General features: G+C 45.1%; 1 protein-coding gene across 1 annotated transcript in view; it reads right to left on the bottom strand.

The window, feature by feature from the left end:
- Positions 1-20,923, bottom strand: part of LOC311113342 (E3 ubiquitin-protein ligase NEURL1-like) — a gene marked incomplete at its 3' end in the record, with an annotated part of 41,887 nt that extends 20,964 nt beyond the window's left edge. The window contains exon 1 of the mRNA XM_084156559.1: positions 20,878-20,923. Within this exon, the coding sequence (XP_084012685.1) occupies positions 20,878-20,911 (34 nt within the window). The 5' untranslated portion in view covers positions 20,912-20,923. The remainder of the gene's footprint in view (positions 1-20,877) is intronic.
- Positions 20,924-24,670: the final 3,747 nt, after the last annotated feature.

Below are 24,670 nucleotides of genomic sequence, written 5' to 3' on the forward strand. Positions count from 1 at the left end.
AGTGCCTCACAAGGATCATCTGCATAGGAAAGCTTCAATAAGAGTGTGTGCCTGGGTCCTGGCTACTGATAATTAATAAGATGCAGAGTGAATGAATGTGTTTACCAATGACTCAGGGAGCAGGTGGTGGTTCTAAAACTCTGTCCCCAGACACCTACTACACTACAGCAGCCAGCCATGCTCGCAAAGACACACATCTCATTTCAATTTCATGGCTGCTTCAACTGTTCTGGCTATAATGTGAGGCCTATATCATGTCATGTGAATGGGATATTTGGGATACTCTATGTGGCATTGTCAGTCAGGATTAAGCTTCATTACCTGTACAATGTAGAATATAATACAATACTATTATATTATCCATGTTTATAGTATAAACCACGTGTAAATGGACTTGGAGTTTAATTGAATATTATTTATTGATATGAGGAAGGGGTGTCCAATAACCTCATATTGTCTTGGAAAATGCATACAGTTCATCATATGACTCATATAAACAAGTACAGGAAAGTACAAACTACATTATTTAATCTAGTAATGGAATCTAAATAGATATTCTAGTGCATCATTAGGAACTGCAATACTAGGAAAGTTCCAGTATAGTACAATATATCATATGACTCATATAAACGAACTCAGGGACGTACAAACTACATGAGTTGATTACTATCTAGAAATATAATGTAGATAGAGAATCTAGTGCATCAGGAACAAACCATAGGATTTCACTTATATCTAGTACAACTACATCTGTTATAACACATCAGTAGGATCTGCAATGGAAAGCTTCAGTATTATCATGACTATTAGGAATTAAATCTAGATAGAGAATTTAGTGCATTAGTGCCTCACAAGGATCATCTGCATAGGAAAGCTTCAATAAGAGTGTGTGCCTGGGTCCTGGCTACTGATAAATAATAAGATGCAGAGTGAATGAATGTGTTTACCAATGACTCAGGGAGCAGGTGGTGGTTCTAAAACTCTGTCCCCAGACACCTACTACACTACAGCAGCCAGCCATGCTCGCAAAGACACACATCTCATTTCAATTTCATGGCTCCTTCAACTGTTCTGGCTATAATGTGAGGCCTACACTGAGTGTACAAAACATTAGGAACACCTCCATATTTTTTATTTTACCTTTATTTAACTAGGCAAGTCAGTTAAGAACTAATTCTATTTTACAATGACGACCTACACTGGGCCAATTGTGCGCTGCCCTATCGATCTCGCAATCACGGCCAGTTGTGATACAGCCTGGAATCAAACCAGGGGATCTGTAGTATCACCTCAAGCACTGAGATGCAGTGCCTTAGAAAGCTGCGCCACTCAGGAGCCCTATCGAGTTGTATTCCCTTTTTTAACCTGTCTCCTTCTTTAACCTGTCTCCTCCCCTTCATCTACACTGACTGAAGTGGATATAACAAGTGACATCAATAAGATATCATAGCTTTCACCAGGATTCACCTGTGCAGTCTATGTCATGGAAAGAGCAGGTGTTCCTAATGTTTTGTACATTCAGTGCATATTATGTCAGTGAATGGGACATTAGCCTGTTTTGTCCTTTCAATTAGCTAACTGTGTTTTGGTTCTATTCTATACTCAAATCAGGGCCTCTTGGTTGTCCTCACCTAATTGTATAAATCACAATAATCCAGCTCTTCTACTTTTTACCATTGCTAACCACAACAAAGGCTGCAACAGCAACTGAGGGTCTGAGAATCACTGATAAGGCCTGTATACAGCATTCTACACAACAGCTAGGCTACGTCCCAAATGGTACCCTATTGCCTACATAGTGCACTACTTTTAACCAGAGCCCTATAGGGCATGGCCATAATGAGTGCGCTAAAAAGGTAATAGGGTGCCAATTGGGAGGAAAACACTCCTTCATCAATAGATACACAGTGTTTAGCCTATACAAGCATGTGCTTTATAGTTTCTCCCCCAAAATGAGGACTTGCTCACTCAGGCCCCATAATCAAGTATCATGTCCTTTGTCTAAGCGTAGGGGCAAAGGGAAAGCATTCATTGAATGGGGCGCACATGGTCGCAGCAGATTGGACAGTGTGTGTGTGTACAGTATGTGTGTGTGTCAGGCCAGATTGAACTGAATGCATTAGCGACAACTAGCGAAAGGAGAGCCGCAGCTGTTGGTTGAAGGAAACAGGGGTTAAGTGTGAATTCACGTTCCTTAGCAACCCTCAGTCCCTGCGTCAAAGGCTAGATTTGCGGGACCGGCTCAGGCTTGATACAGACAGATGCTATTTGTTTGCTAGCAGACAACACATTAATGATATTTGCATTTTAGTGCTATGGTTTATCAGGAGATCATTGTAGGCTACAGTAGGATCACTAATATCTCCAAACTCATCTTGGCCTATCTGTCTGAAAGTCATTTTTTCATGAAGGATTACTCTGTTTTATGAGTAAATCAAATGCTTATTGAAAGGCTGTCTCTCAATGCTTTGGAGCTATACTTACAGATATAGGATCTTCATCTCCTTTTACACAAGCAGTTAGGAAGGCTAACTTTTTCAAACAGAAATTTGCATCCTGTAGCATTTCCAAAAGGTTTTGGGACACTGTAAAGTCCATGGAGAATAAGAGCACTTCCTCCCAGCTGCCCACTGCACTGAGGCTAGGAAACACTATCACCACCGATAAATCTACAATAATCGAGAATTTCAACAAGCATTTTGCTACAGCTGGCCATGCTTTCCACCTGGCTACCACTACCCCGGCTACCAGCACTGCACCCTCCGCTGCAACTTGCCCATGCCCCCCCCCCCTCGCATCTCCTTCACACAAATTCAGACAGCTGATGTTCTGAAAGAGCTGCAAAATCTGGACCCCTACAAATCATCTGGGCTAGACAATCTGGACCCTTTCTTTCTAAAACTAGCCGCCAAAATTGTCGCAACCCCTATTACTAGCCTGTTCAACCTCTCTTTCGTAACGTCTGAGATCCCCAGAGATTGGAAAGCTGCCGCGGTCATCCCCCTCTTCAAAGGGGGTGACACTCTAGATCCAAACTGTTACAGACCTATATCCATCCTGCCCTGCCTTTCGGAAGTTTTTGAAAGCCAAGTTAACAAACAGATCACCGACCATTTCGAATCCCACCGTACCTATTCCGCTATGCAATCCGGTTTCCGAGCTGGCCATGGGTGCACCTCAGCCACGCTCAAGGTCCTAAACGATATTATAACCGTGATCAATAATAGACAGTACTGTGCAGCCGTCTTCATCGACCTGGCCAAGGCTTTCGACTCTGTCAACCACCGCATTCTTATTGGCAGACTAAATAGCCTTGGTTTCTCAAATGACTGCCTCGCCTGGTTCACCAACTACTTCTCAGATAGAGTTCAATGTGTCAAATTGGAGGGCCTGTTGCCTGGACCTATGGCAGTCTCTATGGGGGTGCCACAGGGTTCAATTCTTGGGCCGACTCTTTTCTCTGTGTATATCAATGATGTCGCTCTTGCTGCTGGTGACTCTCAGATCCACCTCTACGCAGACGACACCATTTTGTATACATCTGGCCCTTCATTGGACACTGTGTTAACAAACCTCCAAACGAGCTTCAATGCCATACAACACTCCTTCAGTAGCCTCCAACTGCTCTTAAACACTAGTAAAACTAAATGCATGCTCTTCAATCGAACGCTGCTGGCACCCACCCACCCGACTAGAATCACTACTCTCGACGGGTCTGACCTAGTGTCATGAGCCTCTCACTCCACCGGGTTACCACCTTAATTTTCTTCCACTCTGCTCACCACTCTCTCTACTCAGCCTAACTAGCTCCACCTGTCCCTGCTCTGCTCTGCTCTAATTACTCTGCCAGCTGCGCTGCATTACCCACTACCTCTCCCAGTATTTAAGGCCCTGTCTTTCAGCTCTCCGGTGTCAGATCGTCTGCAAAGCTCACACCCGGAACCTGTTTGCTCGCGCTTCTGGCTCACCCTGGTTTTGTGACCCCGGACCTGCCTGATTTTTGGATACTCTTCTGCCCCAGGAGATCCAGACCTGCTTCTGCCATAACGACTCCTGACTACTCTTCAATCCCGGTAACTCTGACCAGCCTTCTGCCTTGCTACTACGTATTTTGGATTTCCCTTGAACTGTACTGCTGCCTTGTTTCATTCCGCCCTGTTGTGTCTGTGTCTCCCCCCCCCAGGACTTCTGGACCACCCACCACCGGCTTCATAGGACGCATCGCTGCCACTGGGGGGGGCACAGACCCAGCACATTGGACGGGATCCCTGTTACCCCTGGAGCCTTCATTCACTCCCTACTTCCCTTTTCCCTTAAGTTTTAATAAACTTTCTGGTGTGACGCAATTGTGGTCCTCTGGTCGTCTGTCTGAACCGTGACAGTACGATCTGACCATTATGGACTCAGCGCACACTTTCCCCGACATGGAAACCGATGAGCATGAGCAGCAGTTCCAGCAGCAGCAACAACAACTCGCCATGATCATTCAACTCCTCACCAACCTTACCCCAGCCAGTCTGCCCACCAGCCCTGCCCCCGAGTTACCTGCCCCGGTCATTGCAGCCGCTGCTCCGGAACCCAAGATTGGAAACCCCGAGCGGTTCAACGGCGATTCAACCCAGGTCCGGCCATTCCTGACTAGCTGCCGACTTCAGTTCTCCTTGCAGCCAAGGACCTTCGCCACGGAGGGGGCTAAAGTTGGGTATGCCATCACTCACCTGACGGGCCGAGCTCGACTCTGGGGAACAGCAGAGTTCGAACGTCAAAACCCCGCATGTGCAACCTTCGACCTGTTTGCTGAGGAGATGCTGAAGGTGTTTGACCTGGATTCACCAACCGCAGAGGCGTCTCGTGAACTGTTCAGTATTCGACAAGGCAGACGTACAGTCGCAGACCATTCCATCGACTTCCGAACCCTGGCTAGACGAAGTTCTTGGAACACACCATCGTTGGTGGACGCGTTCTTCCATAGTTTGGCTGACTATATCAAGGACGAGTTGGTCTCCCATGAACTGCCTTCCACTCTTGATGAAGCCATCGCACTGACTGTCAGGATCGACAGAAGGATACAGACCCGTCGTCGTGAGAGGGGGCGCCAAGGTCCACCTACTACCGGCATTCGGAGAGATCCGACTGGGCTCCTGTCATCTACTGCCACTCACCCAGGTCAGCTTGATCAGTCTGAGCCTATGGAGATTGGGCGAGGCTCTCTCACTCCTGCAGAGCGCCAGCGCCGCTTCACCTCAAACCTCTGCCTCTATTGTGGAGGTGATGGACATCGTGTGGTAACCTGCCCTTTAAAGGGCCGAAGCTCACCGGGCATAGGGGGAGTCCGGTTGAGTTCAATGACCATCCAGTCCTCCGACCGCAAACCCCTGCTGCAAGTTCACCTCCGCCTCTCTGACTCAACTCACACCCTGGCTGCTCTGGTGGATTCTGGCGCCGAAGCCAACATAATGGACATCAAGCTGGCACGCCAACTGGGACTGGAGAACCTCCGTTTGACACCTCCTATTCCTGCCCGGGCACTGGACGGACACTTACTCGGATCGGTCACTCATGTCACGGCCCCGGTCTCGATGGGTCTGTCCGGAAACCATCAAGAAACTATCCAGTTTCACCTGCTCCCCTCTCCAGGCCAACCCCTCATCCTGGGTTACCCATGGCTCCGCCGGCACAACCCTCAGCTCGACTGGGTGACCGGGGTGATCAGGGAGTGGGGAGAGGACTGCCACCGAACCTGCCTGCTTGCTGCCGCACTACCCCCTCGGCCAGTACCTACTAACTCCGCTCCTGACCTCTCCAATGTCCCAGAATGCTACCATGGTCTCAGAGAGGTGTTTAACAAAGCAAGAGCCACATCTCTGCCCCCTCACCGACCGTACGACTGTGCCATCGACCTCCTCCCTGGAACAGCCCCTCCAAAGGGTCGTCTTTATTCGTTGTCTGCTCCTGAAAGAAAGTCCATGGAGGACTACATCAATGGCTCTCTGTCCGCAGGATTAATCCGTTCATCTTCATCTCCTGCTGGTGCTGGCTTCTTCTTTGTGGGGAAGAAGGACGGATCTCTTCGCCCCTGCATCGACTACAGGGGACTCAACGACATCACAGTGAAAAACCGTTACCCTCTGCCTCTGCTCACCTCTGCTTTTGAGTTGCTCCAGGGAGCCACTGTTTTTACCAAGTTGGATCTCAGAAACGCTTACCACCTAGTGCGGATCCGGGAGGGAGATGAATGGAAAACCGCATTCAATACACCAACAGGCCACTACGAGTATCTGGTTATGCCTTTTGGCCTCACCAATGCTCCTGCTGTGTTCCAGGCTCTAGTGAATGATGTACTGCGGGACATGTTAAACAAGTTTGTCTTCGTTTACCTGGATGACATCTTAATCTACTCCAGAAACCTGTCTGAACACACCCGCCATGTCCAGCAAGTCCTTCATCGTCTTCTGGAGAATTCCCTCTACGCCAAGGCAGAGAAATGTGAGTTTCACGTCAAGACAGTGGCCTTCCTGGGGTACATAGTGGCAGAGGGAAGTATCCAAATGGATCCTGCCAAAGTATCAGCAGTCACTTCATGGCCAGTTCCGGAGAACAGAAAGAAGCTGCAACAGTTTCTGGGGTTTGCTAACTTCTATAGAAAGTTTATCCGGAACTACAGTACCGTTGCTGCCCCTCTCACTGCTCTAACCAGCACCAAGCAACCCTTCACCTGGACCCCAGCAGCCGACAAAGCCTTCAGTACCCTCAAGGTGAGGTTCACCTCCGCTCCCATCCTCCAGATGCCTGATGTGGACCGGCAATTCATTGTGGAGGTGGACGCCTCGGATGTGGGAGTTGGTGCTGTGATTTCTCAGTGGGCTGCGGAGGATAGGAAGCTCCATCCCTGTGCCTTTTTCTCACGTCGGTTGTCCCCCTCTGAGTGCAATTACGACATAGGGAACCGTGAGCTGCTGGCTGTGAAGCTTGCCTTGGAGGAGTGGCGTCACTGGCTGGAGGGGTCCACCATTCCATTTCTCGTTTGGACCGATCATAAGAACTTGGAGTACATCCGCACGGCCAAACGGTTGAACTCCAGGCAGTCCCGCTGGGCCCTGTTCTTCACCAGGTTTAATTTCACTCTGTCATACCGGCCTGGATCACGCAACACCAAGCCAGACGCCCTCTCCCGTCAATTCCAGAAGGATGACACCCCCTCCAAGGACCCTGTGTCGATTCTGCCAAGTCCCTGCATCGTTGCAGCTCTGACCTGGGCTGTTGAGGAACAGGTGCTGGAGGCTCTCCGTAACCAGCCAGGTCCCAGCACTTGCCCAGCTGACCGCCTTTTTGTCCCCGAAGACCTGAGGTCCCAGGTCGTTCAGTGGGGACATGACTCCCGCCTAGCTTGTCACCCTGGCTCCACCCGCACTTACAACCTGCTCGCCCAGAGGTTCTGGTGGCCCTCTCTGAGAAAGGATGTACGGGAATTCGTCCAAGCCTGCCCCATCTGCAACCAACACAAGTCGTCCTGCCAGCCCCCAGCCGGATTGCTGCAGCCCCTGCCTGTGCCCAGACGTCCCTGGTCTCACATCGCCCTTGACTTTGTCACGGGGCTGCCCCCTTCAAGTGGCATGACCGTCATTCTCACCATAGTTGACCGTTTCAGCAAGATGGCACACTTCATTCCCCTCCCCAAGCTCCCAACCGCCAAGGAGACCGCCCAGGTGGTCCTGGAACACGTCTTCCGGATCCACGGACTGCCAAAGGATGTAGTTTCTGACCGTGGTCCACAATTCTCCTCCGCTTTTTGGAAGGAGTTCTGTCACCTGCTGGGAGCCACAGTCAGTCTGACTTCCGGATTCCATCCCCAATCCAATGGGCAGTCAGAGCGGGCTAATCAGGAGCTCGAGAAGGCACTGCGATGCATGACTTCACGCAACCCCCACTCCTGGTCGCAGCAATTGACATGGGTGGAGTACGCACACAATTCTCTGACCTGCTCTGCCATCGGTATGTCCCCTTTCCAATGTGTTTATGGATACCAGCCTCCTCTATTTGCCAGCCAGGAAGAGGAGGTTACTTGCCCATCTGCACTTGCTTTTGCCCGTCGATGTCGCCGCACCTGGTCACAAGCCCGAGCCACACTCCTCAGATCCGTTGCCAGCTACACTACCGGGGCCAACCGTCGGAGAATTCCTGCTCCCACCTACCATGTTGGTCAAAGGGTGTGGTTGTCATCGAAGAACCTGCCACTCAGGGTGGAGTCGCAGAAGCTGGCACCTCGGTTCATTGGCCCATTCCCTATCATAAGAGTGATTAGCCCAACTGCTGTCCGGCTCCAACTGCCTAATTCCCTGAGGGTGCACCCCACTTTCCATGTGTCTAAGATTAAGCCCATCCATGAGAGTCCGCTGGTCCCTGCTGCGCCTTGTCCTCCTCCTCCACGGCTCGTCGATGGTGGTCTGGTTTACACCGTCCGCCGCCTGCTTCGGTCCAGACGGAGGGGTAGGGGTCTCCAGTACCTCATTGACTGGGAGGGCTATGGACCTGAGGAAAGGACCTGGGTGCCAGCTAGTCGGATTGTGGATAGGACTCTCATCACCGCTTTCCACCAACGGCATCCTGATCAACCTGCAATCCGTAGGGGCCGCCCCAGAGGGGTCCCTAACCGTCCTGCCCGCTCGGCTTCCTGTCCTGTGCCTGATCCTGTCTCGGGACCTGTCCCATCTCCCGACCACGGCCCTCCGGCTTCCTCCGAGGATGAGGACGTTCACTCGGACCGTTCGGAGGAGTTCTAGCCCTCCTCCGGCTCCCCTCCTCCCGCCCGGCGTGGTGTTGCTCTTGGGACTTCTGGGGCCGTCCCTTGGGGGGGGGGTTCTGTCATGAGCCTCTCACTCCACCGGGTTACCACCTTAATTTTCTTCCACTCTGCTCACCACTCTCTCTACTCAGCCTAACTAGCTCCACCTGTCCCTGCTCTGCTCTGCTCTAATTACTCTGCCAGCTGCGCTGCATTACCCACTACCTCTCCCAGTATTTAAGGCCCTGTCTTTCAGCTCTCCGGTGTCAGATCGTCTGCAAAGCTCACACCCGGAACCTGTTTGCTCGCGCTTCTGGCTCACCCTGGTTTTGTGACCCCGGACCTGCCTGATTTTTGGATACTCTTCTGCCCCAGGAGATCCAGACCTGCTTCTGCCATAACGACTCCTGACTACTCTTCAATCCCGGTAACTCTGACCAGCCTTCTGCCTTGCTACTACGTATTTTGGATTTCCCTTGAACTGTACTGCTGCCTTGTTTCATTCCGCCCTGTTGTGTCTGTGTCTCCCCCCCCCAGGACTTCTGGACCACCCACCACCGGCTTCATAGGACGCATCGCTGCCACTGGGGGGGGCACAGACCCAGCACATTGGACGGGATCCCTGTTACCCCTGGAGCCTTCATTCACTCCCTACTTCCCTTTTCCCTTAAGTTTTAATAAACTTTCTGGTGTGACGCAATTGTGGTCCTCTGGTCGTCTGTCTGAACCGTGACACCTAGAGTATGTGGACAACTACAAATACCTAGGTGTCTAGTTAGACTGTAAACTCTCCTTCCAGACTCATTTACAAAATAGCCTCCAACACTCTACTCAGCAAATTGGATGTAGTCTATCACAGTGCCATCCGTTTTGTCAACAAAGCCCCATATACTACCCACCACTGTGACCTGTACGCTCTTGTTGGCTGGTCCTCACTACATATTCGTCGCCAAACCCACTGGCTCCAGGCCATCTATAAATCACTGCTAGGCAAATCCCCGCCTTATCTTAGCTCATTGGTCACCATAGCAACACCCACCCGTAGTATGCGCTCCAGCAGGTATAACTCACTGGTCATCCCCAAAGCCAACACCTCCTTTGGCCGCCATTCCTTCCAGTTCTCTGCTGCCAATGACTGGAACGAATTGCAAAAATCTCTGAAGCTGGAGACTCTTATCTCCCTCACTAAATTTAAGCATCAGTTGTCAGAGCACCTTACCAAATCACTGCACCTGTACACAGCCCATCTGAAATTAGCCCACCCAACTACCTCATCCCCATATTGTTATTTATGTTGCTAATTTGCACCCCAGTATCTCTATTTGCACATAATCTCTTGCACATCTATCATTCCAGTGTTAATACTAATTGTAATTATTTTGCACTATAGCCTATTTATTGCCTTACCTCAAATCAAATCAAATCAAATCAAATTTTATTGGTCACATGCGCCGAATACAACAGGTGCAGACATTACAGTGAAATGCTTACTTACAGCCCTTAACCAACAGTGCATTTATTTTAAACAAAAAAGTAAGAATAAAACAACAACAAAAAAGTGTTGAGAAAAAAAGAGCAGAAGTAAAATAAAGTGACAGTAGGGAGGCTATATATACAGTAAAATAAAGTGACAGTAGGGAGGCTATATATACAGGGGGGTACCGTTGCATAGTCAATGTGCGGGGGCACCGGCTAGTTGAGGTAGTTGAGGTAATATGTACATGTGGGTAGAGTTAAAGTGACTATGCATAAATACTTAACAGAGTAGCAGCAGCGTAAAAAGGATGGGGTGGGGGGGCAGTGCAAATAGTCCGGGTAGCCATGATTAGCTGTTCAGGAGTCTTATGGCTTGGGGGTAGAAGCTGTTGAGAAGTCTTTTGGACCTAGACTTGGCACTCCGGTACCGCTTGCCGTGCGGTAGCAGAGAGAACAGTCTATGACTAGGGTGGCTGGAGTCTTTGACAATTTTGAGGGCCTTCCTCTGACACCGCCTGGTATAGAGGTCCTGGATGGCAGGGAGCTTTGCCCCAGTGATGTACTGGGCCGTACGCACTACCCTCTGTAGTGCCTTGCGGTCAGAGGCCAAGCAGAGGCCAAGTACCTCCATAACTTGCTACATTTGCACACACTGTATATATATTTTCTGTTGTATTTTTGACTTTATGTTTTGTTTTACCCCATATGTAACTCTGCGTTGTTATTTTTATCGCACTGCTTTGCTTTATCTTGGCCAGGTCGCAGTTGTAAATGAGAACTTGTTCTCAACTGGTTTACCTGGTTAAATAAAGGTTAAATAAATAAATAAATTTAAAAAAAAAAAAAAAAAGACCAGTTTCTAACGCAGGTTGAAGTTTATTGTGGGGCGGCAGGTAGCTTAGTGGTTAAGAGCGTTGTGCCAGTAACCGAAAGGTCGCTGGTTCTAATCCCCGAGCCAACTAGGTGAAAAATCTGTCGATGTGCCCGTGAGCAAGGCACTTAACCCTAATTGCTCCTGTAAGTCGCTCTGGATAAGAGCGTCTGCTAAATGACTAAAATGTAAATGTATTGTCATGAGTCTTGTCCTGGAGGCAGAACTGAGCGATTTCCCTTTAGACAGCCCAGCGGTTAGCTTTTTGGTCTTAATTTAAAGTGGCACTCCAGTCTCCTTTTCACCTCATTTAACACCTGATTTACTTAACAAAAGGTACATCTTAATAGGGGGTCCAGGTATGTCATGACATAGCACAAGTGGGGGGGGCTTCCCTCTTTTGTTCTCTATTGTTCCTCAAGCAAGGGGGGAGGCTGATGACATCACAGATTATCCAGAGCGTACTGGCCCCCCGTGGGAAATGAACCCACAACCCTAGCGTTGCAAGCGCCATGCTCTACCAACTGAGCTACACGGGGCCTAAAAAACACTATTTTGCTCAGAAGTAATGTTTTTACCCTTTACTGTCTGTACTTTACTATATTTATACTTGGGATATTGCTTTTCAACAGTAAAAGTTCAAACATAGCTGGAGGACATATTTAAGGTTAGGGTTAGGCATTAGGGGTAGCAGTGTGGTTAAGGTTTTATGACTTTATAGCTGTGCCAGCCAGTGACCACTCTGCAAGATTCATGATGAAAAACGCTAACCTGCGTTTCGCACCGCAGAAAATAATCCTGCAGCAACAGGAAATGTGAATTATTATGTGGATTATAATTAATGGATCTTTTTTGTAGGGGTTGATAGATTTTACATTAGGGCAAATACAAGTCTTGACATTTTAATGTGGAAATTACAAACTTTAGAAGTCTTTTTAAATCTTGAAAACACTACAATTTTGCATTTCCTGCATACAGGAAAATTATAATTAACAAAAGAGTGATCAAATTAAGATCCTACATCTGTACCATCTGAGGGATTTTATTCAGAATGACCAACCTTCCCAGAGAATTCCCCTTCTAATTCCCAGTGCCTGCTCAACTCACAATTTGACCTCAAGTAACATCTGTGGATGGATGGAAGCATTTTGGGCGACGAAGCCGACGATTATGAAGCTTCAAGTCTGGTCAATAATTGTAATTATTTTGCACTATGGCCTATTTATTGCCTTACCTCCATAACTTGCTACATTTGCACACACTATATACATTTTCTGTTGTATTTTTGACTTTATGTTTTGTTTATCCCATATGTAACTCTGTGTTGTTGTTTTTTATCGCACTGCTTTGCTTTATCTTGGCCAGGTCGCAGTTGTAAATGAGAACTTGTTCTCAACTGGCTTACCTGGTTAAATAAAGGTTAAATAAATAAAATAATAATAATAAAGTCTGGTCATGTGTAACAGGCGATCCTTCCACCTCATACACACATGCTGTTGATAGGATTTCACATGCCTAATTTGTGCTCTCTCCGCCATTGGTTACACTCTTAGAAAAAAAGGTGCTATCTAGAACCTAAAAGGGTTATTTGGCTGTCCCCATAGGAGAACCCTTTGAAGAACCCTTTTTGGTTCCAGGTAGAACCCTTTTGGTTCCAGGTAGAACCCTTTTGGTTCCAGGTAGAACCCTATTGGGTTCAATGTAAAACCCTTTCCCCAGAGGGTTCTACACGGAACCCGAAAGAGTTCTACCTGGAACCAAAAAGGGTTCTACCTGGAACCAAAAAGGGTTCTCCTATGGGGACAGCCAAAGAACCCTTTTGGAAAAACATATCTAAGAGTCTAGATTTAGAGTTGAGGGTACCAGTCCTACAGTATAATAGTGAGACGAAAAAGCCCAATTATGGTAATCGTTTCGGTGATGTTATGTGTACACACATAGTTCACACATAGAGCCACTCTCCTATTCAAGCTCTGCATTTAAACAATGTTTATAATGATGAATACCTCATTTTGATTCCATTAGCCAAAGATGATTAATTAGCTGTAAGCAAGCTATAATCGAAGGCTAAAAGCGCACTAGGAGCCTAAGTTAAGTGTCCAATTTGATTGATTTCTTTCTGTACACAAGAGGGGTAAGTCTATGAATCAGGCAGTGTGGAATGCGAGACACAAGGGGTATTTAAAGTAAAATTACATTTTATTTGTCACATGCTTCGTAAACTAACAGTGAAACGCTTACAAAAACGCTTACTTACGGGCCCTTCCCAACAATGTAGAGAGAATAGAAAGGAATAACACGTAATAATAAATACACAATGAGTAACGGTAACTTGGCTATCTACACGGTATACCAGTACTGAGTCAATGTGCAGGGATACGAGGTAATAGAGGTAGATACTGTGTGTACATGTAGGTAGGGATAAGGTGCTCCTATCAGATCTTGAAGTTGCTCCAGCAACGCGTCCACAGTTGGTGTCTGTCACACACACACACACACACACACACACACACACACACACACACACACACACACACACACACACACACTCACACTCACACTCACACACACACACACACACACACACACACACACACACACACACACACACACACACACACACACACACACACACACTCACACACACACACACACACACACACACACACACACACACACACACACACACACACACACACACACACTGTGACCGTCATGGCTTTAAAATGGCTCTATTTAACCTACTAGTCCAGAAGCTGCCTCCCATAACACAGCAACATCCTCATTAGTGTGTGTGTGTGTGTGTGCATGTCTGTGTCCATCTAAAACCCTTACATGACTGTTCTCTCCCTCTCTCCAAAAGGTCAAGGATGTCTCTTTATGGATAAGCATACTGTGGTTCTCCTTCCGTAGCCTGGAGAAGTGTGTGTGTGCGCATGTGTGTGTGTGTGAGGACTTATTTCGCTAATGATCTCACAGTAATGACAAGTCTAATCCCTGTCGGAACACACACGGCTTCAGTGTGACTAAGACTTGTCATCCTTCAGTGAACATCTTTGTAAAAGTGTAAACTAATCATCCTGCTACAATTGTATAACTAGATTGAGTGGGCTGCGTCTCAATTGACACCCTATTCCCTATTTAGTGCATGTATGTACCTCTGTAGGGAATAGGGTGCCACGACACATCCTTGGAGCAGTGTGAGGGACTGTAAATCTTATCTACATACTGCACGGGTTAGTGACAGTATAATGGCATATAATGCAAATAGTGTTCCACCAGTTAGGATAAACATTCACATATTTGTTCAGGAGAACAAACTGATTGTTGGAGTAATGACTTCCTGGTTGTATCGTAGCATTGGGTACTTTCCGTTTAAATGTAAATACTTGTAGCTACTTTTTAAGTAAATACCTGCAGTCAACTTGTGCAATACGTGAGGAGATAAAGCAGATCGCGTTCTTCATTTTACCCGTCACTTTAATTTAGTCAGAAAGTCGTTTTCATTGCAAGTTAAAGCGTACTGTTAGTTAGTTAACGTTAGCTGGCTGGCTTGCTAGCTAACGTTACGTGTATGAGCTGTGTAGTAATATTATTTTTGTCTCAGAAAGCAATATGCATTGCTAGTTATAGCCTAATGTTAGCTAGCTAACATTGAGCCTAGTTGGTTAGCTTTCGCTACCTTCAGATTCATGCATGGTAGTATGGTTTGGGATTATGGGTCTAAACAAAAGACTCCACTATGCAAATAACCATTTCACTGTACCGTTTACACCTGTATCCTGTTTATGTAGGGTGGCAGGTAGCTTAGTGGGTAAGAGCGTTGTGCCAGTAGCCGAAAGGTCGCTGGTTCTAATCCCCGAGCCGACTAGGTGAAAAATCTGTCGATGTGCCCTTAAGCAAGGCACTTAACCCTAATTGCTCCTGTAAGTCGCTCTGGATAAGAGCGTCTGCTAAATGACTAAAATGTATAAATGTAAATGTGACAAACAAACTTTGATTGTATTTGATATAGTGTGTGTTTATCAGAGACAGTAATGAGAAGAACAACATGGCCTGCACCAAAGTCAGATTAGGATATAGGCCAAGGACTACATAAAGTGTATTTTTACTACTACTTTTTGCTACTACTTTCACAATTTTTTGTCCTAATCTTTGCTTGTTTACTACACTACCTTACTCGATATTTTTAGCACATGGCCTCACACGTGAATCCTTAAAGAGATGGGTGGGGCTAAGGCTTAATAGGGTGTGAACAATGCTAAATGGGTGTAGACAAAGAAGAGCGCTCCAGTAGGTGCACCAACACATTAATGGGCAATTTTCTCAAAAGTGGGGTTACAAGTTTATCAACTTTCAAAGCAGAATTACTTTCCCATTGTTCTTCAACTGCAGTGTATGATATAAAATTTTCTAGCTCTGAGTCTCTACTTTCATCCAATGTAAAAAACATAACTTCAAATTTTGCTACATAGGACTGAATCAAGGTGGAAACCGCCCAACCCTATTGTATTCATAATACACATGGTACTAGTCATCATAATACTATAATGTCTTCATAATACACACGGTACTAGTCATCATAATACTATAATGTCTTCATAATACACATGGTACTAGTCATCATAATACTATAATGTCTTCATAATACACATGGTACTAGTCATCATAATACTATAATGTCTTCAAAATACACATGGTACTAGTCATCATAATACTATAATGTCTTCATAATACACATGGTACTAGTCATCATAATACTATATTGTCTTCATAATACACACAGTACTAGTCATCATAATACTATAATGTCTTCATAATACACATGGTACTAGTCATCATAATACTATAATGTCTTCATAATACACACGGTACTAGTCATCATAATACTATAATGTCTTCAAAATACACATGGTACTAGTCATCATAATACTATAATGTCTTCATAATACACATGGTACTAGTCATCATAATACTATATTGTCTTCATAATACACACAGTACTAGTCATCATAATACTATAATGTCTTCATAATACACATGGTACTAGTCATCATAATACTATATTGTCTTCATAATACACATGGTACTAGTCATCATAATACTATAATGTCTTCATAAAACACATGGCAGTAGTCATCATAATACTATTGTCCTTATAATACACAATTACAATTCCACAAAAAAACAGGAATTGTGTCATACTATCCTTATACAATGTGCCAATCAAAGCATAATAAACCCATACAGTAAACAGAATCGCTGTGGCAACATAGGGCTAGCAGGTTTCTAAGAATGCAGGGACAATGGAGCTTGCCAGGGTGTCTATCAGCAACGGAGACCCACAGCAAAGCAACAGAACCTCCCTTCTCTCCTCTTCACTTCTCCATTGAAGTGTGGGCTGGGTGGTAGCCTAGCGGTTAAGAGGTTTTGCCAGTAACCAAAAAAGTTGCTGGTTCGAACCCCCGAGCTGACTAGGTGAAATCTGTCGATGTGCCCTTGAGCAAGGCACTTAACCCTAATTGCTCCTGTAAGTCGCTCTGTATAAGAGCGTCTGCAAATTACTAAAAAATGTATTTCCACCTAGCTCCCCAGGCTTGCTTCTCTACAAAACACAGCTTAATACACACATCCTCCAGAGATCCGGGACCAACACACACACGCACGAGCACGCACACACAGACTCGCAGGAATGCACACACTCTGGGCAGACTTAGCCTTATGATAGACCCACAGTCACTTCTTATTTCACCAGAGTAGCACCAGGAATAGAGGATTTGAATGTCTGCTTACAAATACAGGAAATTGTGGGAAATAAAAGTCGTATAAAATAAAGACTATATAAAATAAATACAGGATCTACGTTTCGTATTTAGCTGCACATTTCTTTCTGTAAGCATCTGTTGGCAATGGTATTTACACAATATTGTAAACAAGCCTTAAGCATGGCGACAAACAAGATTTTAACGCAACAACTATGAAATGAACCAATGAATCACACTCACATTAATCAAGTTAACAATATACTGTACAGCACTACCACTGTGTCCCTTATTGCAGTGGCTCTATGCATCATAACATCGTAATGTTTGTGTTATAGACACGCAATGTGCGTTACAGACACGCAATGTGTGTTATAGGGGCGGCAGGTAGCTTAGTGGTTAAGAGCGTTGTGCCAGTAACCGAAAGGTCGCTGGTTCTAATCCCCGAGCCGACTAGGTGAAAAATCTGTCGATGTGCCCTTGAGCAAGGCACTTAACCCTAATTGCTCCTGTAAGTCGCTCTGGATAAGGGCGTCTGCTAAATGCCTAAAATGTCAAATGTAAACGTTATAGACAAGCAATTTGTGTTATAGACAAGCAATGTGTGTTATAGACAAGCAATATGTGTTATAGATAAGAAATATGTGTTATAGACAATCAATTTCATTTTCTGGAGGCTGGCGTTGCTAGTGTTTATGTGTGAATGACATATTGGTAATATAAGTTAGACAGAGGTATACGAGGCTGGGGTTACTAAGTGTAAATGTGTGAATGACAGCTGCTATGACAGAGATACAGATCAAGTGGGTAAAACCCAACACTATCCTCCTGGGTTTACAGGTAGGACGAGATTACCGCCAATGATACTGTAGCCATAGCTGCCTTCTGCTCTACTGCTCTTCTAACTGGGCGCCATGGAAGCACATATGTTTGTGGTAACCTGGGCTACCTCATCTGCTGCTAGGCAATGGCATGACAACACCATTGATTTGCACTTGATAAATGGATGGCTCGGGAGTCAGGACTGAGCAATGCATTATGGGTATTTTCCAGATTAAAAAAGAAAAACGATTGGAAAGAGGAAAACGATTCCTGTGCGGAATTCCATAGATAAGACACAAAAAAATTAATAAAAAATAAACTACCAACACAAGCTAAATTTAGTAACATTGCTAGCTCCATTCTCTAATAGCCTTTCCCTCTGCTTCAACCGAGACTGTGTCAGCTGAATAATTTAGACATCCCTGTCATGGCGTCATGATGACCTGAGAGTGCAAGGTGAGCTGTCCAACTTAATAAAGACCTCACATCATGACTCTCGTCTCGCTAAGTCTTTCACCTAAGCTCACCCATGTTACCACATTCCCTCAGAGAATAGTATTACGCAACTGCAATCAATAAGTAATAACCATTTTAGATTCGATATGGTGTAGTAAGACAATATAATATCTCTATGCTCCTCCACAGTAGATTTTTAGAATGCTTTGTGGAGGAGCCTGATGAGAGAATATTGATTGCAAGCAGGATGCTATTTTTACTGACACACATGCAGGCACGCACACACAAATGCACGCACGCATGCACACACACACAAACACAAAGTCGTTATGTGCCGGCTCGAAGGTGACCTGTCAAGTCAAGAGGAATATGATGACAACAGGGGTATGTGCATTGTGTGTGTTGACTCAAGTTAAACCAGTCTGAATCCACAGGGAGGGAGACACTGGTGGCATGATCACCATACGGTCACCACCCACCAATGCCACTTGACCCCCTAGACATATGTTCCTGTCACACCATGGCAACAGGCCATGACTAAACACACTGGGCACTACTCTGGTAGTAGACCCCGTCTTACTTTTCTCTCTCTCTATTCCTACTTGTTTCCTTCATTAATTCATTCTCTCTCTCTTTCTCTCTTTCTCCCTCACTCTCACCCTCTCTCTCTTTCTCTTTCTCTCTCTCTCTCTCTCACTCTCTTTCTCTTTCTCTCTCTCTCTCGCTCTCTCTCTCTCTCCCTCTCTCTCTCTCCCTCTAACTCTCTCTCTCGCTCTCTCTCTCACTTTCTCTCTCTCTACCTATTTCTTTCATACTCTGTCTCTCCTTCCTGCATACTATCCCTCTTTCTTCCATGTTTTCCCTCTCTCCCTCCTTCTGTCTCTCTCCATTGACTTGATACAGATTATATGTATAATACCACTTTAGCCGATAATCACGAACAGCCTCTTGGCCTCTGCATTGATATGACATTCACATCAATCAGCAGCTCGTATTTGGAGACTGAGCTTCCAATAGAGGATAACATTCTATCTCTCTCACACACACACACACACATACACACACACACACGATCAAGGGTGAAAGGCTGGCCGACTTTGAGTCGATAAAGACCCTCAACAAGCGCTCCCAACACATTCAGCAGAGAACTCAATTACGCAATCAAGCCACAACACAACACTGCTAAAGAACTGGCTTTTTCACCACTTCAGACTAGCCTATCCACAGAAACTCACTCACTTAAAATCGTACCGACTGTTAGATTTCAGCTAACGCCTTTCATATAGAAAGAGCAAGTGCAGCGTAAAACCAAGAAACAGGCTAGTAAACAGGAAACAGGCTCCTCTCCCTCTCTCTTTAAGGCCTTTGACCTTGATCCTACAGTGAGAAGCCACGCACACACACACCCAGCCAGCCAGTCATTCTGCTGTCCTGTCCTGTTGTCTCAGGCACTACTGTGTCCTTATCTACCTAATTGGATTCATCTATGGGCTTTAATTAGACCCAATGATCAGGTGGTCTGACTCCTGGGAGGCTGTGAGGGACTTAACTTGATGTCAGTAGAGTTGGAGGTAAGCCACTCCACAGCTACAGGTCCAGACAACTAAGTCAACGTGTGTTATCTAGACAAGGCATTTAGTAACCTGATCCAATGCATTGCAGCAGCATTGTGTTTTTATTAACTTTATATTGTATTTATTACATTACTTGGATGGATGTGATTGTATGTGTTATTACATGTGTTCTTACCTACATGTGTTATAGCCCACATAACTGCATAATAGAACATATAGCCTATGTTCAATGATAAATTATATGGTGTTCTATTCATTTTATGAATTACAGCCTTGCAGTAATTTACTTGTTTCCCTTGCACCGAAGGGTCCAAATGCAATGAATATATGTAATGTTTATTGTTCAAATTCAATTTTCTAGGCCCACAGAAGCCTTTAAAATGTTATTCTTTAGAGCCATTTACTGTAATTCTGGGACTTGGCAATAAGGCTATGCACAGGATGAGCTAAGCTGTGATAGCCTATATAAACACTATTGATTGGGTTGGTTGGCCCACTAACAGCTAGGCTGGATATGACTCACTTCCCTCAGTGTACAAAGTGTGGGAAACCACCACACCAATGTGAGACAACTGGAAATATACTGGGGGTTTGGGGGGAAACCCGCAACTTGCTTACAAACTCCGTCTACAGTTACTATCATCAAAAGAAGTCGACTGAGGAAGTATGCAAACGATGCTATCAAAGTGGAAACGGATAAGGGAGGATAGATAACGAATAATGACATCAGCAGGTTTTCCTATAAATTGCTATAAATGATTAAATTGCATACAATACAAAATATATCAAATCGACCCAAAGGAAAAGCTTTAAAGTGTGTATTTCTACTATAACACTGATCAAAGGGAAATAGATATACTAGGGAATAGCCTTCTGTAGCCTAGCCAATGTATGCAAATGTTTATAATGAACTGTCTCTAGTGTGACATCTGTGTGACATCAGAATTTGGGTAGCCTACCTGGTACACACGCAACAACGTTATTTTACGCGACAGGAATTGCACTCTCCAACTATTCTCCATTGTATTATAGCAAATTGCATTGCAAATGAAACGAAACGATAACCTACAGTATGTACAGTATAAGCAATGGTGACGTGATCTATGAGTGTTCCTAAACGTTATGTTTCCTTACCGTACAAGGCATTTCGCGTTATCTGGCCTCCCATGATTACAATTCCAGTCAGCAGCCCTTATCTCCCAGCTCTCAATATTCAAACACTTGCGGTGGTGATGCACAATCCAACGCAGACAACATGATTGGGAGGCTACATCCAGAACGGTCGTTCTTTCTCCGGATTGGAATATAAACACAGTGCACTCCAGGTCTCCTAAGCACCAAGCAGAGCGGTTGTAAAGGCTACTCCCCCATTCACTGTGCGCTTTCAGCGCCTCGAGCCCCACTCACAAACTGACATTTACATAAAAGGTGGAGTCATGACAAACCGTTATTAACGCACTCGCTGCCAGTCTCCAACAATCATAAAGGATATGAGTAACATGGACACTTGGACGATTTCCGGGTAGGCTATACCCTAGAATAGAATAGAATAGAATAGAACATTGCATTGCCTTCAAGAGAGAATTTGTCTTGCAAATTTTAAAGTACTGTCAATATAAAATGGAGGCTGTGGACATAGACAGACTATGTGAGGGCTATAGGCTACGCTAGAGCACTAGTTCCATTGGCTTTTCTCTCACAGTGTTCCCCCATCTCTCATGAGTAACCACACTATGTTTGGGTCCAGAGTAGGGCAGAGGAACCAAGCGGTCACATTCTTTACCCTCAGCACTCTGCCTTTCACCTCAAGTGAGTCCCTTCTGCTTCCTGGTGTGCCTTGGGGCCCCTCAGACAGCCTGGGTGACCCCTCAAGAGTCACGCCTCTGACTTAAGCTGTCATCACGTATCCACGGTGACATCGGAGCCCCTCCATCTTGTAGTAGACAGCGCTCTGTGTTTACATTAGCCTCAAGGATGTTTGCTGCTTAGAGATCTCTTAAGGGTAATACTGGCTTTGTGAATGACTAGGAGTGAGAGATGTAAGTGATTTTGGCAAAAAGGGTGAATGAAAATGCTTATGGGCTGAGTGTTTCTATCGGGGGTTAAATTGGGGTGGGTGGTGGTGGATCTTGGGAAGGCAACCAATGTTAAGAACAGTTGAACGCATATAGGCCTACTATCTTGACCTTCTGAGTTGTACAATGAATGGAAAGTTATCCTCCAATCAATCATTCATGATTCACACATACCACCGCTATTATAATTGACTGAAAATCAAAGAATTAGCGAACCAACCATAGAGATCCTATTAAATTACTACTGTATTCTAATTCCTAATTCTATGGCGCCAACACTGTTCAAACTAAAATATTTCAATCTATGCTGGGGAATTCTATTCATTTTTCCAGTGAGACATTGCATTGTTGTGTGAGGGTGTTGTCATAATGGTCCCAATTGGAGCATTCAGAGAAGAGTGATGAAAACAACTGGTTAGCTAAGCCCTTCTTGTTTGAGTTAAAAACATTAACGTTCAATCATGCTGACAATAATATTTATATTTTACCATTTCCCCCTTTAACGATTACGGCTACGTAACCATAACAAACACTTGGGGCTAGACAGTGACTTTGATCAAAACAAAATCAGGGCCGTAAACCAAAGGTTCGGTTTGGTAGATTAGGTGGCAAACTCACACATGGTGTGCACATTTGGAATATTAACGTAAATGCATTGAGTCCTATTCAATGGATGAAATGAATTGGAGAGGAGTTGTCAATGGCCTAGATGCTCCCACAGGATCACTGGGCCTAAATAAGTAAGAATGGGTGTGAGTGAATGAGGAAAACTGGTGTTGTCTGACAGAGCTCAGTTTCAACTGTTTGTCACATTGACCAAAACCTATACCAGGTGGTAGCGTTAGTTCCTAGGTGGTGTTCCATGCAGAGACACCGTAGCTCAGGCTGGCATAGTGCCAACCAGGTTCCATGAGCGGACTCGGACGGACTTCCTACTGGCTTTCCCTGAAGGCCGTCATGTCTTCTTAGAGATAGATGCTAAATGTAGCCTAATTACAGTTCAACACCGGTTCAACACTTCCTTGAATTTCCTGACATTCATGAAGACACGATCGGCGAAAACACTTCTGTCCATCTGTCTTCCTGTTTTTAAGGACAGACCTCCTCCATGCATGCCATCTTAACCTTTTAAGTGAACCTCTTTGACCATGGCCCGCAGTCCTATCACTGTTACATGACTAAGTCTGTAAAGTTGGGTTCTTTGTGAATCCAGGCGTAAATACTGTATCCTAAAATAAATAAAAGTGTTCTGGTTCTGGGATGTAGACCTACAGGAACTCTCATCTGGTGACTGCATGGACACACACACATCCCCCCCACTCCAACAGAAACACACTTCTGTTTTAGTGTCTTAGGGAAAGCTTTATGTGTACTACTAATGCGTTCCATATTGTCTTGACTCAGAGGGAAAGCCCTGATGGCCCGGCTCGTTCCATTAGTAAGTACACCAGCTGTCCCGGTCCATCCTATCCCACAACACATTTTTGGGCTACGTCCTGTTTACCTCAGCAGTGGTTGCCAAACACACACACACATACACACACCAACACACACACACGCACACAGCTTTTAGGATTTACGACTACTCCATTGTGTGTTTGTTATCTGTGGTTGCACAAGAATACAGGCGTGGGAATTGTATGTCCATATTAATGAAAATTTGTGATGGAATGGGAATACTGGCTTCAGGGCATCTGTCCTGATTTATTGCTTTTACTTCCCCTGAGGTCAATACCTCAATATCTCTATTATCAGATGAAAAGGAAGAAAGAAAAATGAACAGGTCTAATCTTTTTGTTGCGTTTGATTCGTTTCTGTCTATTATCTAAAAGATATTGAGGTTGTGTCAAGGGTCAATGTGATTGACTGTGGCTAGTGATGTCTTTAAAATTGATACTTAGTGTTGACAAAGGTGCAAGCGCACACGCACACGCACACACGCACGCACACACACACACACACACACACACACACACACACACACACACACACACACACACACACACACACACACACACACACACACACACACACACACACACACACACACACACACACACACACACACACACACATAACCTAAAGGGGAAAATGAACAGTGTTAAGTTACACTGAATGCTAACAGAATGTCAGTTGATCATTAACTGTCTGCTTCCTAGTTATGCTACAAGAACAAACACGTTTGTTGGCATCTGGCAGTTTGGTTGTTGCAAATCCAATGTCCCATATCTATTACTGGTGAAAAGGTACAAAAATAAAGATATGAGGATATCTGTGGGAATTGATTGGCTACATTCGACTGATCATTTTCATTTCCAATACCAGTATCAGTCCTCATCGCTGTGTTAAGTATCTGACTCAGTTGATGATGTTATCTGGTTTATTAACGAGGGCCCTTTAACCTTGTGGGAGGTATCGGTACCTTCATGTCAGTTGATTCTGTTACCAGTCTGTACCAAATCTAGAACAGATTTATAGATCAAGAACAGATGGTGCTTTATGATATCAAACTATAGCTGAAAAAGCAGCATCTCCTCTTCCAGACACCTCATTTTAATGGTATCTGGAAACCAGTCGGACATGTTTCCAAGAAAACCATAGCATTCAGCTGCAGCCTGGGTTATTATATTTGCATGATCCTGCCCTGCACAAACAGACACAGACACAGACACAGACACACAAAAACACATCTTCTACCACCTCCTGACCTAAAAGTGTAACAAAAAGGAAATTGTGTCCGTATATAAACAACATTCTCATCAACAAAAATAAGTACACAAAGACTATACAATACAATGACAAGGTAAGCTACATACAAACACACACACACACACACACACACACAGAATAGG

This window comes from Coregonus lavaretus, assembly GCF_964263955.1.
Source record: "Coregonus lavaretus genome assembly, chromosome: 40".
Classification (NCBI taxonomy): domain Eukaryota; kingdom Metazoa; phylum Chordata; class Actinopteri; order Salmoniformes; family Salmonidae; genus Coregonus; species Coregonus lavaretus.